This window comes from Engraulis encrasicolus, chromosome 2 (genome assembly GCF_034702125.1).
Source record: "Engraulis encrasicolus isolate BLACKSEA-1 chromosome 2, IST_EnEncr_1.0, whole genome shotgun sequence".
In the NCBI taxonomy this organism is placed as follows: Eukaryota; Metazoa; Chordata; class Actinopteri; order Clupeiformes; family Engraulidae; genus Engraulis; species Engraulis encrasicolus.
The window spans coordinates 34,116,782-34,133,584 of NC_085858.1; the positions used below are offsets into that span (position 1 = coordinate 34,116,782).

At 43.1% G+C, this 16,803-nt stretch overlaps 1 protein-coding gene across 1 annotated transcript; it reads left to right on the forward strand.

The window, feature by feature from the left end:
- The first annotated feature begins 884 nt into the window (after window positions 1-884).
- angptl6 (angiopoietin-like 6) lies at window positions 885-12,494 on the forward strand. Its single transcript, XM_063187249.1, is given in 7 exon segments — window positions 885-1,125; window positions 1,944-2,189; window positions 3,047-3,216; window positions 4,452-4,609; window positions 8,292-8,485; window positions 9,248-9,518; window positions 12,310-12,494. Coding segments are annotated over 7 exon segments (1,458 nt in total). The 5' UTR covers window positions 885-891.
- Window positions 12,495-16,803: the final 4,309 nt, after the last annotated feature.

The following is a 16,803-nucleotide window of genomic DNA, read 5'->3' on the forward strand; positions in this document are numbered from 1 at the left end:
TTGCACTGGTTGTGGTATTTTTTCCCGAGCTTGTTGATACATTTATACATAGACAGCTCTTACTGAGTTTATGTGGTGTACTTTTGCAGTGCTCTGTAAAGTGTTAACTTAACAGGCAAGTAAATTGACTTTACGGGAATGATGTTTACCACTGGTTGCCATTGTTGACCCATTAAGGGTCTAGGGGAGACTGTTTAAACAACAGAGTTACTGAGATGGTGTCATCTACTTCAAAATGCATTTCAATGAGATTATATGGTATTGTTAACAACAGTGCAATGACTTCCATTTCAGCAATCAACCTAGATTTGATTCTTCTAAAGTTAAAAGTTGTGTTTTGTGTGTGCTTCACAACAATGTGCAATGACATGATGAAATGTAACCCAACCAGTGGTGTAATCTACGTACAAAGCAGGTATACGCAGTATACCCACTTCAAAATTTCAGGAATTTCAGTATAAGTTCAGAGGAGTAGATGTGTGCACATCCCACCCGATGGGCCAGGTGCAGGACAATGAGAGTAAATCCAAGTGAAAAAGAAGCCCGCGACACTGCTTGTCTTACTGTGTATTTAATAGAGCAACGTTTCGACCTTCAGGTCTTCATCAGGCAAAGTGTCACACTTTGCCTGATGAAGACCTGAAGGTCGAAACGTTGCTCTATTAAATACACAGTAAGACAAGCAGTGTCGCGGACTTCTTTTTCACTAGGAATTTCAGTATACCCACCTAAAATTGATTGATCCTTTATTTAGAATAGCACAAATATATACAGTATACCCACCTCAAAAAATGCTCAAATATACAGTATACCCACCACAAAAAAGTAGACAACACCACTGAACCCAACTGTGCTCCCTGTGTATGCTATGTAGATCTGTCTCATTCCCTCATGGAAAGCCTGCGGTGCTTTGCCATCCTGCTCCTGCTGGTCTTTGGCGTGCTGATACCCAGCAGCGAGGGCCGTAAAGATGGTGGTGATGAGGACGCCGGTCAGAGACGCTCCTCTCGCTCGCCGGACCTGAAGACAGGTCGCTGCTCCTACACCTTCATCGTGCCCCAGCAGAAACTGAAGGGAGCCTTGTGTGTCAGCAGAGAGATGGCTCCTGCCACCAACCACACAGAGGTTGGTGCCTGTGTGTACAGCATCTTGGACCAGTGCAGCCTATCATAATAATAATTTAATAATAATAATTGTATTTGTATAGCACTGTATCATACAAGGCATGTAACTCAAAGTGCTCATCAAATGGAAAAAAACATCATTGTTAGAGATGGATTTAAAAGGAGAGGTATAGAGGAGAGGCAGAAATAGCAGGAAGGCAGAGGAAGAAGAGATAGATAGAGATTGTAGAGTCATAAGGTCAACGTAGGTTAGGACCAGGATTCTTAGATGCGTAAGGTCCATAGTGGCTGGGCCTAGCATAAGTCATAGATAGTCACACAGAGATTGGGCGCATCCTTTAATTGTTTCTGTACACTGTTGGTGTGTATACTGTATTGTGTTGTATGTATGTTGTGAATTGTTTACGTACATGTACTGTGTGCACTTTAGAAGGACCTGCTTTGAATGTCCTCATTACAGTATCTGTAGAGTGACTATAATGCCTCTTTTCCACTGCCAGTTTTCAGGTAGACCTACAGTTCGACACAGTGCGACTCAGCTGCCACTGTTTACTTTTCGAAGAGGCACGACACAGCTCAATCGTAAAGCAGAAAATGGTGGCCAAGTTGCGCTGTGTCGAGCTGTAGGCCTACCTGAAAACTGGCAGTGGAAAAGAGGCATTAGATGCATTCTATTTCCTTTGTTCTCTCTTGTTCTATTCAACTCAGATAAATTCAACTCAGTTGATTTGTACTGTATTGTATTACATTGTTTTGTATTGTATAAAATTCTCTATTGTTCTATTGTACTCCAACCTGTTCTAATCTGTTCTACATCAGATGGCTCTGCTGCGGAGTGAGTTAGCCCGGCAGCAGGAGCAGCTGGAGCTGGTGCGTGGGCAGCTGGAACAGGGGGGCGGTGGGGGCGTGGTGGGGGACGTGCGGGCGCTGCAGAGGGACAGCAGCGCCATGAACGGCCGCATCACCCAGCTCTACGCCCAGCTGCTGCACGAGATCGTCCACAAGAAGGACCAGGCGGCGGAGCAGCGCAGACTGGAGAACATGCTCCTCAATGCCACCTCGCAGGTGACCAGGGCTGGGGCATCCAGATGTGGATATGTAGCCTAGGGTGGCCAGATGTCCGTCTTTAGGGAGGACCGTCCCTCTTTTCAGTGCCTTGTCCGGTGTAAGGCACAGCATTAAGCCGGACAAAATGCATTAAAATGCATGAAATTGCATCTAAGAAACGCACATTTTCTTGGGGGAGGACCCCCAAAACCCACCGTCCTAAAATATGTCCATCTTTTTCCTGTCACGGACATGGTCACCCTAATGTAGCCCCATAATGCACGCCGTTCCACCCGTGGAACGCTGTAATAGTCATTGAAAATGTAACTACCATAGTACTACTGTACACTACTATGATATAACATAGGGGGTTCAGTAATGCACTACGACTTGGTCATTGCAATTCTTGAAACAGCAAATTTATTTATTTATTTATGTGTTAACGGTTTAAACTTGCAAAGCATTGTGTTCTTTTTTGGGGGGGCTTTAATGCCTCAGATAGGACAGTATGACTGGAATGCACTGTATGTATATGTAGATGAGCCATATCTGATAATGGTAACATCTGAAGAACTCATCTGCAAAATGACGTGTATCCATTTTGGAACTTTTTGGGAAATTCACAATTTTGTATTGGGCATTGCATTGCATTGCATTGCAAAATACATTTCATATACGTAGCTTTGAATGGAATATTCTCAAAATATTTGAATGGCAAGAATTCATACATAGATGAAAGGACATCTAAACTGTCATTTCCAATAATAAAATGCAAAAGTCAAAAATTGGTGCTTACGTCATTTTGCAACAAAACTCTTCATCCATTCCTTTATGTGACCATGTCATTGTTTTCGTCTTGTCTGATGTCCCCATAGGTGCTACAGGTTACCAGCAGCTACAGGGAACTGGAGAAGAAGTATGAGGCTCTAACCACCCTAATGAGCAACCAGACCCAGCTCATAAACCTCCTGGAGAAGCAGTGCAAACTCTGTGATAGACCCTCACAGACAGAAACTGTGAGTTGACACAGCACAGCCAAGTCTCTGTTTAAAGGGCTCGGCATACCGTACTTCAAGTGCGTACTTCGCACCATTTGGCTCGAGAACCATTAATGACGCCATCGAATGGGTGTTTTTTAAAAATGTTTTTAGGGTTTTTTTTACCTTTATTTCTGACAGTACAGTGGAGGAGAGACTGGAAATGAGTGGGGAGAGGGAGACGGGGAAGGACCGGCAAATGACACGGGCCGGAATGAAACCCGGGTCGCCGGTGTAGTAACCCAGTGCTCTACCGTTAGGCCACGGCAGGGCCAAGGTACCCAGGCTCCGCCCTAGCTGTGTCGCAACACCTCGGCTCAGCTACACACACTAAGGCCAAAATCTCGTTCAGGTAGAGTCGAGATCCTGCTACAGCGGGAACTCCACCCACTTAGTCGAGAACTAAGCAACTTTGAGCATTTCCAACCGTCCTGGGTAGAGGCGTGTTCAAGGCAGAGACGTTGTTTAAGCAGAAACGTTCTATTGGGGACTAAGAAATGTTTGGTTTAAACTTTGGCTCAGCCTGTTCTGCCCTCAACCAGTAGCAAACCAAGGGAGGTGGGTCAACCATGCCGTTTAAGAATATTAGTTGTTATAATCTTGGTCAGACCAAGTCTCGAGATCAGAGATCAGGCAAGGGCCAAGGGCCTTCTGTCTTGACAAGTGTATTGGGCCTATGAGGAGGATCAGTTCTCTGAAAATTGTTCATACCTGTGGACCTGTAGCAGAGAAAATAAAGTTAAAGATAGAGTTCGAGTGAACTTTACAGGATGAATCTTACTATCTTTGCCTGTACTGTAGGTCATCATATGGGATTTTAGAATCTTACTTTGCCATGCTCTTTCTGATACGTATTTAGAATGTTTCACAGAATTTCACATCCTCGAAGGTTAAAGGTTTAAAAAAAAAAAAAATTAATAGATGTTTTTTGGTCTTTTACGACTTTATGTATGACAGGACAGTTTGAGAGGTAGACAGGAAGCGAACGGGGAGAGAGATGGGGAGGGGTCGGCAAATGACCCGGACCGGGAATCGAACCCAGGTTGGCCGCATGGCAGACGAGTGCCCTACCGGTTGCCCATGGCAGGGCCCTCGAAGGTTAAAGTTGAATCAAATTTAAGTGTTGTGTCTTGCACATGGTGTAAACTCTTGTCATTATTTATTTTACTCAGGTGAAAGAGCCATCCACTGATCTCCAGTCCGGTCCCCTCCTGAACAATGATGATAATGATGATGACAACAGGTCCAAAGACAGGGCCAATGATGTCCAGAGAGACCAGAGTGTCCCACCGCCAGACAAGGCCCTGCTGCCGGGGCTCCACACTAGAGAACCCCTCTCCCCCTCACCCCTGCCCCCCACCGACTCTCCATTCGTCAGCTTCCCTGTCACAAAGACCCCAGGTAAGGACCAAAATGTGCTGGATATTGTGCTAGATAGTTTTTTTAAAAGGTTTGCACACTCCTTTGGATTTTTCTCTTCTATGAGTTCTTTTTTCCTTTTATTCATTCAATGGCATGGCGACGTTTCGACCTTGCAGTCTTCCTCAGATTCCTATTTAAGTTCAAGTCTTTCTGCGGGTCCCACAGAAGGTTTGAATGACTGAAACATGAGCAATATAAAATGGACGGTGTGGGAACCACTGGTTACATCCAACGCACCTGTTTGATGTGAGTTGTGCAAAAGCGTTACATGGTGATTGATACTCAGCCCTACTGCAAGCAGGTAATTGAGGAGTCGAGTGCAGTGTGCAGTGCTAATTAGTTTGAGTCTTTGGGAATGCAGCCGCGTGTAATGTCAGAAAATAAAGTTTTGTTCAAGAGCTGCTATCAAAGTGAAGATACCGGTACCTATATTGGTGCTGGTAGAGAACATTTTTGATTGATACTCAGCCCTACTGCAAGCATGCTATTGGATAGCTCTGTGCAGTGTTGTTCAGTGCTAATGAGTTCCATGAGTCTTTGGGAATGCTGCCGTGTGTTGTGTCACAGTGGTCTGTGTTGACTTGCTGGCCGGCCGGCAGCTGCAGGGGTAGGGCCTGGGGACAAAGTCAAATGAAACCCCCACCCAATACATACAGTGGGTATTTCTCAAAGTGAAGTGTCCTAGTAACGCCCAATTGCGCCCGATGTATTTTTAATTATATTTAGAACTAGTGATTGGATTCTCTTTGGTGAAATCCGTGAAAAGTGGACGTTACTAAAAATGGACGTTACTAAAAATGGGCGTTACCCGTCTCAGTAAGGCAAGGACACTTCACATTGAGAAATAGAGTTTGTATTGATTACAAATGACCTATTGTGCCCCCTCCCTGGGCCTGGGGCGACTGACCCTTTTGTTCCCCCTTGTCGGCTTCCCCTGGTCAGAGTGGTGTGTGCTGACCGGCCGGGAAATTGCAGCAGGGGCAGGCCTGGGGGGGTCAGTGACCCTGGGTGCTGCTACAGGCAACAGGCTACAGGCTGCCTGATGGGCTTTATCTGTTTGGGAATGCCTAAACAGTCAGCGTAAACACTGCCAGATGTGCTCATTAGCGCTCCACGCACACCCACACACATGCACACACACTCGCACGTTCACACTCACCCATGGATTAAAGTTGCGTGTGGGTGTGTAAATGGAACGCATACAGTATGCATGTGTGCATGCACGCACACGCACGCGCACACACACGCATGCAGGCGCACACACACACACACACACACACACACACACACACACACACACACACACACACACACACACACACACACACACACACACACACACACACACACACACACACACATTTTGTATCTGTAATTGAGACTCTCTTTCACACACACACACATACACACACACTCACACACAGACACAACTACACAAAACACAGATGGAGAAACAGCATTCTAGTGAGTGAAACAAACATCCACCTCCACACACACACACTCACGCACTCATGCACACACACACACACACACACACACACACACACACACACACACACACACACACACACACACACACACACACACACACACACACACACACACACACACACACACATACACACTTAGAGCCACTCTAAGAGTAAAGACAGTGTGCGCCTGTCCTGAGTAGCATTGACAGGAAGTGCCCTTCATGTGCCCTTGGCACCAGAGACCAGCGATTACAGAGCACTGTGTAGATAGATGGGGATAATTTGACACGTTCTTGCAAAATTACAGCGCCACAGCAGCACAGTAGTCAGTTTACAAATGACAGTGTGTGTGTGCGTGTGCGTGTGTGTGTAGGTGTGTGTCTGGAACTTCCCCTTCAACCTTACCGCCATGGGTGACCCTACTAGGCAGCCAGCAGCACGTTGAAGTGGAGAACGATGATGGTGATTGTGTGTGTGTGTGTGCGCGCGCGCGCGCGTGTGTGTGTGTGTGTGTAATGTGCGCCTCTGAAAAGTAGGTAGATTGTGTTGTTTGGGTGGTGGGTTTGTACAGTATATGTGAAACTTTCAAGTGGGTATATACTGTTATGTCTTATATTTGTGTGTGTATGTCTATGAGGTTGCATGCCTTATCCCAAGTAGTTGATGTAAGCATTTGACCTGATTCCGGTGACGCTGTTGAAGATTGTGTGTGTTTCTCCAATGTAAACAGATTCCCTATGCTGAGTGATAAGTCTGTTTATATTGGGTGACCTTGTTGCATTCTGGGATTCCAGACCCTTATCAATTACTTCACTCCCCCACATCCCACACATGTAACTTACGTATGAAGGGACTTTGTGTACAACCCTGCTAAGTTCAACTTGAAAAAGAATGGTCGTCGCACACTCAGAACTTCATGCAGTTACATTTAATAATGATGAAGGCGTGAGCCGAAACGTTGGTCTTATTAAATGAAACTGCGCAAAGTTCTGAGTGTGCGACGACCATTCTTTTTCAAGTTGAGTCTAATTGTCTGCCGTACGCACCTCAAACGGTGTGCGTTTACTGAACCCCAAAGACAGCCCTGCTAAGTTCCCATATGTTTAAAATAAATGCACTGGTATGTAGTATGTTTTTTTCTTGTTTTTGATGTAATGATTACACATTGAACTAGGACATAGTTCATTTTTGTGAAATACGTATAAGGAGGACTGATTTTAAAAGTAGGACTCTCATGGACCTCTAGACTTTTTCCCAAGGCATCCTGAATAATGCTAAAGATCTAAGACCCTCTCCAAAGTCGGCAGATTTTCTCTGTAACTGTATATCGCAGAATGTCTACTTAAGCTTGAAATTGCCATTTCATAACATTTCCTCCCCTTTTGTCTTTTAAACCTACAGTACATTTATCCAAGCAATGTATGACATTGTATTTATTGCATGTGCAAGCAAAGCTATTCCAACTTCTGAAATCCTAAATGATGCCCATGCAGTCGTGGGGGAAAGAGAGATGTTGAGGTCACATCGGTCAAAAGAGTTAAATTGTAGGCAACTGGACTTCTTTTTGTGGTTCAGTTGTCTACAGCTAAGCTCTTTTACTAAGTTGACCTGGATGCATGAAAATTGTGTTTGACTGGACTAGACTGTAAAATCACCCTGAGTTAGGAATCGAACCTCGGTCGACAGCATAACAATGCAGTGCCCTACCGTTTGAGCCATGGCAGGGCCCAGTGTTTATTTCTGCCTTCACTTCAACAACCCTTTTCTGCCCCCAGGGCCTTGGCATGACTGCCATCAAGTGCTGGATGAAGGATTCTGCACAGCAAAAACTGCAGTGTTAATTCATAACTGAGAGAGTACTCTGGGACCAAATGCACCCTAGATGTTAAGTTGACTCTCTAAATGTTGAATTAGGACTACCGGCATTTTGTACTGTGTAGTAGCTCTTTACCAACTCATCTTTCGACACATAAGAATTAGCTGTTAAGGCCCTGCTGTGGCCAACCGGTAGGGCACGCGTCTGCCATGAGGCTGACCCGGGTTCGATTCCCGAGCAGACCCCTCCCCGTCTCTCTCTCCATTCGCTTCCTGTCCACCTCTCAAACTGTCCTGTCAAATAAAGACATAAAAGACCAAAACAAATCTTTAAGAATTATCTGTTAAGTTGACGTCCCGTTTTCCTCCCCCAGGGCCGTGGCACGACTGCCACCACGTGTTGGCGTCGGGCGAGAACGTGAGCGGCATCTACCTGCTGCGGCCGCAGGGCACCAACCGCCTTATGCAGGCCTGGTGCGAGCAGAGCCGGGCGGGGGGCGGCTGGACCGTCATCCAGAGGAGGGTAGACGGCTCCGTCAACTTCTTCCGGACCTGGGAGCAGTACAAGGTGAAGTCCCCTAGCTTGATGAGTGGAGGTTTAAAACGCACACCAGAGACAGAGGTGCTGGCGACCAGTAAAACACTTACATGAGTTAAATAAACAAGTTTTTAATGTGACAACGTTTTGGCCTGTCGGCCTTCCTCAGGTCACGTGAAAGTGGAAGTCTCCTAGCTTGACAAAGTTTTGGGAGGGCCCGCACACACACCTTGAAAGTTTCTTTTTCAGCAGGTGCAGCTTTTCAGGGTACTTTAGACCAGTCAGATGGAAGACATCAAAACTGAAGGCCTAGTACATCAGCACACCAAAAAATGAGGTGGTGAATCGTAAAGAAGCAGTGTTGCGCTCTGACAATTGATGACCGCTTGCCTTCGTTAAGTTGGATGGTTCACTGATGATTGCATTCATTTGGAGCTGTTGGGATAGATTAGTCTCTATCTGTTTGTTTTAGTCCGTGCTGTAGTTTCATTATTGTTGATTTTACATAAATTCCTTGCAACTTTAAAAAAGATACATACATTATGTAGTTAGTTACTGTATGTATATGTGTGTACTGTATACCTGAGTATATACTATACCATACTGTAAATGCATATGCATATATAAAGAAGCCAATATATTTAGACATGAAACTCCATGGTTCATAAAAATAAAGTGTACGAGTGTGACACGTGACCGCTTTTTGATTTGGCACCTGCTGATGCTTTTCTGCTGGATGTGAACGCTTTCCACTCATAACAATAAATGCTCCCCTCTTTTCTGGGCGCGCAGCAAGGCTTTGGCAACCTGGACGGGGAGTACTGGCTGGGTCTGGAGCACCTGTACTGGCTGACGGCACAGACCCAGTACAAGCTGCGGGTGTCCATGGAGGACTGGCAGGGCAGGCAGGCCTACGCCGAGTACGACAGCTTCCGCCTGGAGCCCGAGAGCGACTGGTACCGCCTGCGCCTGGGCAACTACAACGGCAACGCCGGGGACTCCCTCTCCTGGCATAGCAACAAAGCCTTCACCACCCTCGACAGAGACAAGGATGCCTACTCAGGTACAGTACGTAGCCTCTTACTGCACATCGTACCTCCAGTGGCACACTGTAATAGTCATTGAAAAGTTAACTACCATAGTACTACAATACTATGACATAACACAGGCCCTTTAGTAATGCACTATGACTTGGCCATTGCCATTCTGGTATATATAATTTATAACGCTGTGTCTTAACAGGATATACAATAGTCTCGATGTAGACTGGCAACGCCCTCCTAGTGCCGCAACAACACCTTAGTCGAATCGAGATTTGAAAGTCGATGATAATCAGGCTAGTCCTGCAGTGATTCTTGCAGAATTTTCATTAGTCAAGGTGTTGCTGGGGGGGTTTAGTCAGTATCAGAGATATACCACTATCATCATTGGAAAGTCTATTCTGCTCAGTTAATTTGAGATATGATATGAAAACCCCTAAAAGTATATATAAGAAATAAAAATAAATACAAAAAGTCTTCATCTTTTCAGGGGACCTAGTCAAGGAGGTAAGTGTTTATTATTAAGGCAGCCACCTTGACAACAAAGTGCTGGGGGAAAGAGCCATGGCAAGCTCATCCCTACACTCTACACTGGATTTGACTATACTGTATTTTATGGTTAATCTCAAGCTACAAACCCCAACTCCGATGAAGTTGGGACGTTTGGTAAACAGTGAATAAAATCAAAATGCTATCATTTTCAAAACATTCAATCTATTCATTAGATGGAGAATAGTGAAAAGACAACATATTAAGTGTTAAAACTGAGAAAAAATATTGTTTTGGGGGACATATGTACTCATTTCTAATTTGATAAATCCAACACGTCTCAAAAGAGTTGGGACGGGGACAATAAATGGCAGCAAATGTCGAGGAAGACTAAAAACAAAACAAAAGACAACACTTAACAGTTAAATACATTAACCGATGACATGATTTTATATAAAAAACAGTGTTAATTCCTATCTTGGACATGATTTCACCAGCTTAAATGGTGGGTGTATTCCTTGTCATGTTTTGCAATGTTTTCCTTTCTGTAGTGCTTACAGTGTGACAGGTCTTGACCAAAAACCCACCATTTTATCACCTGCTGGTCCTTATGATGGAGCCAAACTGTTAAAACATAGTAGAGAATGCAATTTGACCTTACTATGTGGCAGTAATCGAAGATCTCCATTCAAAATATAATGCATGAGTGGCTTTTCATGCTGTTTAAAACCCATGTATACCATTCAGCACTGTATTTAACTCTACAGATGAATGAGAACATCTTAACCAATGCACTACTGCACCCGCATGCCATCATGGAGGCTGACTTTTGAAGCTAGCACTAACACAAGTTGGATGGTCCATTTTTACTGTAGCACAGGATGTGCAATGCTCTATTATTGTCAAAAAGAATGGACTTCTACAACTTCTGCTGACTTCTGTAAGCAAAGGACAGTTTCCCATGTCTTCTGGGTCTATTTCAAGTGAGCTCAGGTGCTTAGGAGAATGTTACACCCCTGTATCATTTTCATGCATTAAGCATTCTTAATATGGTAAATTTTCAATAGCTCTAGCACTCCAGGAATTAGAGTGAGACTACAGCCAATATATATTTCATGATGTCATGAACCTATACAATGATTTCATTAACAAAAATATGTCTTATATACACTCAATCGTGGTAAATCAAAGGGAATTCAAAAATGTATGTAATAACTATGGTAATTATTCCCTTTGCATCTTTAATTCTGAGTGACTCAGCCTCTCTGTGATGATCTTATACCTGGACACCTATATTGTCCGTCAGTACAATTCATTTTGAAATGTTCTTCTTTGTTGTTTTATCTTATTTGGATGTTTACTAAATTTCACTGATCCCCGTCCCAACTCTTTTGAGACGTGTTGGATTTATCAAACTAGAAATGAGTACATATGTCCCCGAAAACAATATTTTTTCTCGGTTTTAACACTTAATATGTTGTCTTTTCACTATTCTCCATCTAATGAATAGATTGAATGTTTTGAAAATGATAGCATTTTGATTTTATTCACTGTTTACCAAACGTCCCAACTTCATCGGAGTTGGGGTTTGTATATGATGTACATCTGTGGGTTTAGAATTGGTGTCAAATAATATATTCGTTAGTTCTACATAATAACAAAGTTTGCAAGTAAGCTGTCATAAGTTACAGCCCAACCATACGGGGCTTGAATATCTGCGGTAGGCCTATTAAACGTGCTTGCAACTTTTGAGATACTACATTCTTTCCCATGAAAGGCTAGACATGTTTGGGTGACACTTTGGGTGTGGTGCACAAGAAGCACCCATAGTAAAGAGTATGTGAACTGAACAGTGTGACTTCCTGTGCTATTTGGTCAAATGTATATTATTTTCATTTTCTAAGTCAATACATTATAACAGTATGTTCTTTTCATTAATACTGGGCCAGTTTGTAGTAATCGTATGATTATGGCTGTTTTTTATACATTTCACAGAAGATGATAAAACAACAGAAGATGACATTTTAATTAATTGCACTATAGTCACAGGCATACATAAACACCCATACATACAATACATACGTACATAAACTAGTCAATGTGGGCACTACAGTGGATTTAATTTGACTTTCTTCGGCCTAACGGTGGCCAACCAGTAGGACTGCCATGCGGCTGATCCGGGCTCGATTCCTGGCCTTTGCGGACCCCTCCCCGTCTCTCTCCCAATTTGCTTCCTGTCCGCCTCTCACACTGTCCTGTCAGAAATAAAGTCGAAAAAAAAAATCTTATAAAATAAATAATTTGACTCTTCATTTTCCCATGCAGGTAACTGCGCCCACTACCAGAAGGGGGGCTGGTGGTACCACATGTGTGCCCACTCCAACCTGAACGGCGTGTGGTACAGGGGAGGGCACTACCGCAGTCGCTACCAGGACGGAGTCTACTGGGCCGAGTTCCACGGAGGCTCCTACTCTCTCAAGAAGGTCACCATGATGGTCAAACCAGTTTAAACTTGAAGCCCCTTAATGCACGCCGTAACTCCTGTGGCATGCTGTAATAGACATTGCAAGTTAACTACTATAGTACTACACCACTATGACAGTGCACGGGGCCTTTAGTAATACATTACGACTTGGTTATTGCCATCCTGGTAACAGCTGATTTATAATGCCGTGTCTTAAGGGGTTTTAAGGCCCGTTCACATTTACAACAATAACTATGCAACATCTACAAAGATAACTGTAAAGGTAACTACATTAACGTTGTAAAAATCATTATAGCTGAATGGGTGTCGTTTACATGTCAACTGCAAGGACAATAACCTGAACGATCTTGTTGGGATTATTTTCAGTGATTTTATCTGAACGGTAAAATAATCAGCCAATCAGAGTTCATTAGAAGGTATGAAGATGTCATACCTTCTGCTTTAGGATGTTCATAAAAACAGCCATTATCATTGGCCAATGTGAACAGAATTATCTTTATAGTTCTAGTTATCTTCTTTATACTGTAGTTACTGTGTAGATGTGAATTGGTATTTAGCCTTGAGTCATACATTACACTTACACATGGTTCACGGCTTAGTTATTAGGCACAGGATATTGGTTAAAGTCCCTGGAACAATGTGGGGTTAGGTGCCTTGCTCAAGTGCACTTACAAACCTACGACACTCTAAGCATGATGGATGATGCTAGGCCTACAGGATAATGTACGCATTGTCAGCTCAATGCCTTCTGATATCCTGATATTTTTACTTGTGGAACATCCCTTGACACGACTTGGAGATTAGCCAACAGGCTGATTGATCAAATTGACTTGCACGTTCACACTCACCCATGGATTAGCATTGTGTGTGGGTGTGTAAATGGAACACATACAGTATATATGTGCGTACGCACACACACACACACACACACACACACACACACACACACACACACACACACACACACACACACACACACACACACACACACACACACACAAACACACACTCTCACACACACACACACACACACACACACACACACACACACACACACACACACACACACACACACACACACTCGCACACACACATAAGGTTGTGTGTAAGGTTGAAGGGGAAGTTCCAGACACACTCACACACACACACACACACACACACACACACACACACACACACACACACACACACACACACACACACACACACACACACACACACACACACACACACACACACACGCACTGTACATAGTATATATAGTATACCTAGAAACAACGTTCAAATACCATTAAAATAGACTACTCATGCTGCACCTGTTACACCAAGGCCTTTTCCTCAGAATTCTGGAGCTGGACTGAAAAAGGAAGCAACAATTTCTCTGAAATCATACACTTACAAAAGCAGTTGACATCATGAAGAAAACCATTCAACACATGACATGACAGAATGTCATAATATAAACTCATGGCAAAAAAAGACTCCAGCAACAACCAGCCGCCGTCTTAACATTGGGACAAAGTAATCCACGGGAAATGCACTGTAGGCTTATGCCATTGAAGTACGTACGAGTCATGTGTGAATATAACTGAGCTTCTAAGTATACTTTCTTTTTTTTCACCATTATGGTTGACATGTCAGAGTTCCAAAAGGAGAAATTCTTGTTGCGCGTGTAACTGTTGCATCTTTGACTAAGACAGCAAGTCTTTGTGATGTATCAAGAGCCCCGGTATCCAAGGTAATGTCTGCATGCATACCACTAAGAAGGATGAACCACATCCAACAGGATTAACTGTGGACGCAAGATGAACTAAATGACTGTAAAATGACAGGTGTCAGAGGTTATTTTGTCCAACCCCTGTATAATCGCAGCCAAAACAGCTTGCATAAAGTAGCAACATTTAGTAAAGAGGTTATGGGTACCTTATAGAATGATGTGTTGCCAACACAAAAAAGAGGAGATCAAAGAGCTGCTCCCATCACAATTCTAAACTGAGGAGCTCCCCTACTGGTCATTTGTGAAATGACAGCAAGCTTTGAACATTCCATAATTAACCCTTCGAGGAGTATCAACCAAACTGGGCTACTTCACAGCGACTAGACCCAGGGATGACCGGAGCACGCAACAACTTTAGGTTTTTTATTCTTTTGGTGCACAAAGTGACTGACGTTTCAGCGCACCTGTGCCGTCCTCAGAGTCAAAAAAGGAGTATACCATCCAATATAATATAATATTATATACAGATTTTTAACATAGACTTATGAGATCTATAGAATGTTTGGTAACACTTTACTTGATGCCAGTGTCATACCTATGCCATCACAGTGTCATAACAGTGTCATGACTTGTGTCATTGTGACATCGGTGGTGGTAATGACAGCCCAAACAATCTCAATTTTTCATGACCATGAAAAGTTTATGACATTGACATTCTGTTTATGACTCATCTATGACTGTGTCATGACACTGTTTTGACACTGAATGATACTGGCATGGCATATGAATGACACTGGTGTCAAGTAAAGTATTACAGAATGTTTGAGTAAAATTCTAGAAGAACTGGGGGAAATCCTTACTCCTCAAATAGCAAGGCATTGGACATTCAATAGATTATGTGTGGTAGACAAAGTTAAGTGATACTATGCAGTATATCTAGAATTTTGTCACTTTTGTTAATGAAAATACTCTGTCTTTATTTGTTTTAATAAACCTTTTTTTAATCAAAATCATCAAATTATTGGATTTGGGCTTTCTCTACACTCACTTACTTTACTTCATTGCTTCTATTACTTCATTATCACTATATTCTATTTTATTTAGGTTTTTGAAGTTGTGTTTTTTTAGTTTTATCAGTACAATACTTCTCTATGTCTGTGATGTAAAGCTTTTTAGAAGCTTTATATCATTTTGGTTGTTGTTGGTATGGTGTGTGGTTAGTGTTTAGTAAGCATAACCTCATTTGGATAAGCTGCTGAAGACGATACTAGCACTAGGTAGCCTACTGTTACTAAGTGACGGCATTTGTGGTAAGATGTGTACAGGATGCTGTCTGTCTGTTGTTGGACAGTTGCTGTGGCAACCTCTACACATGCTTTATTTGGTTTGACACAGGAAGTTGGGTGTATACACATTCTACTTGAACTTTTTAAAGTGTACTTATGCAGTATGGATGCATTACACCTGCACAAAGATACTGGCTGTGACTTTGTGTATCAAGTCCGACTGTAGTTGACTAAAACTATTCATACTACAGATCAGCACAATATGCTACTAGTACTAATATAGGCTTACACATTCCATTACTTTACACTTAGCTGATGCTTTTATCCAAAGTAACAGTGGTGTAGTCTACGTAGAACGCGGGTATACGGAGTATACCCACTTCTAAATTTCAGGGATTTCAGTATACCCACTTAAAATTGATTGATCCATTTATTTTGAATAGCAAAAATATATACAGTATACCCACTTCAAAAAATGCTCAAATATACAGTATACCCACCATAAAAAGTAGACTACACCACTGCTTAGTAATAATTGCAGAGTATTGGTTACAGTCCCTGGACCAATGTGGGGTTAGGTGCCTTGCGCAAAGACACTTTCCCCATGGATGGAGGTGTAGGGAGAGAAAAGGGTACGTGGGATTTAAACCTGCAACCCTCTGATCTTAAGACCTCCTCCCTAACCATTAGGCCACGTCTGCCCCTACAAACCCTCATTGTACCAATAGGCTTGCTCCCAAGAGCTCACTTGCTCTTTTATCTTGACTTGATCTAACTCTGAGCCACGTGATTGCATCACACGGTCACTGTCTCTTCCAAGCAAGAGGTTTGTGCAAGTGCTAAAAGCGTCAGAAACATGCACACACCACACCACACCACACCCACAAGGCGGCAAAAACAGTGGCCACAGACTGTAGAGGCAGAATCACACAGAAGGACTTAACTAGGTCAAAGCCTGCACATCCAAACGTATGACCTGGGAGCTGGTGTGTAAGATATGATCAAATAGAAAAAATAGTCAGCTTCATTTAGGATTTTTCAGCTCCCAATTATTCTCTTCTGAAACGTCACGAGAAAAAAAAAAGTGGGAACAGAGAAATCCTGCTTGAAGCAGAGTTATTTTCTTGTTATCTTATTAAGAGAATCACACGGCACACAGATGGGATGCAGATACCACTGGTGCAGGTGCACCCTGCACCAGACCAAGAATCAGTGGCTGTGTTTTACTGAAAGGAGTCTGTTTGTGCTCTACGGTATAGACACTAGGCTGTATTGTGTGACATTTTTTTGTCAAATCATCCACCGGCAGGCATTTGTCTTGAGAGTTCTTT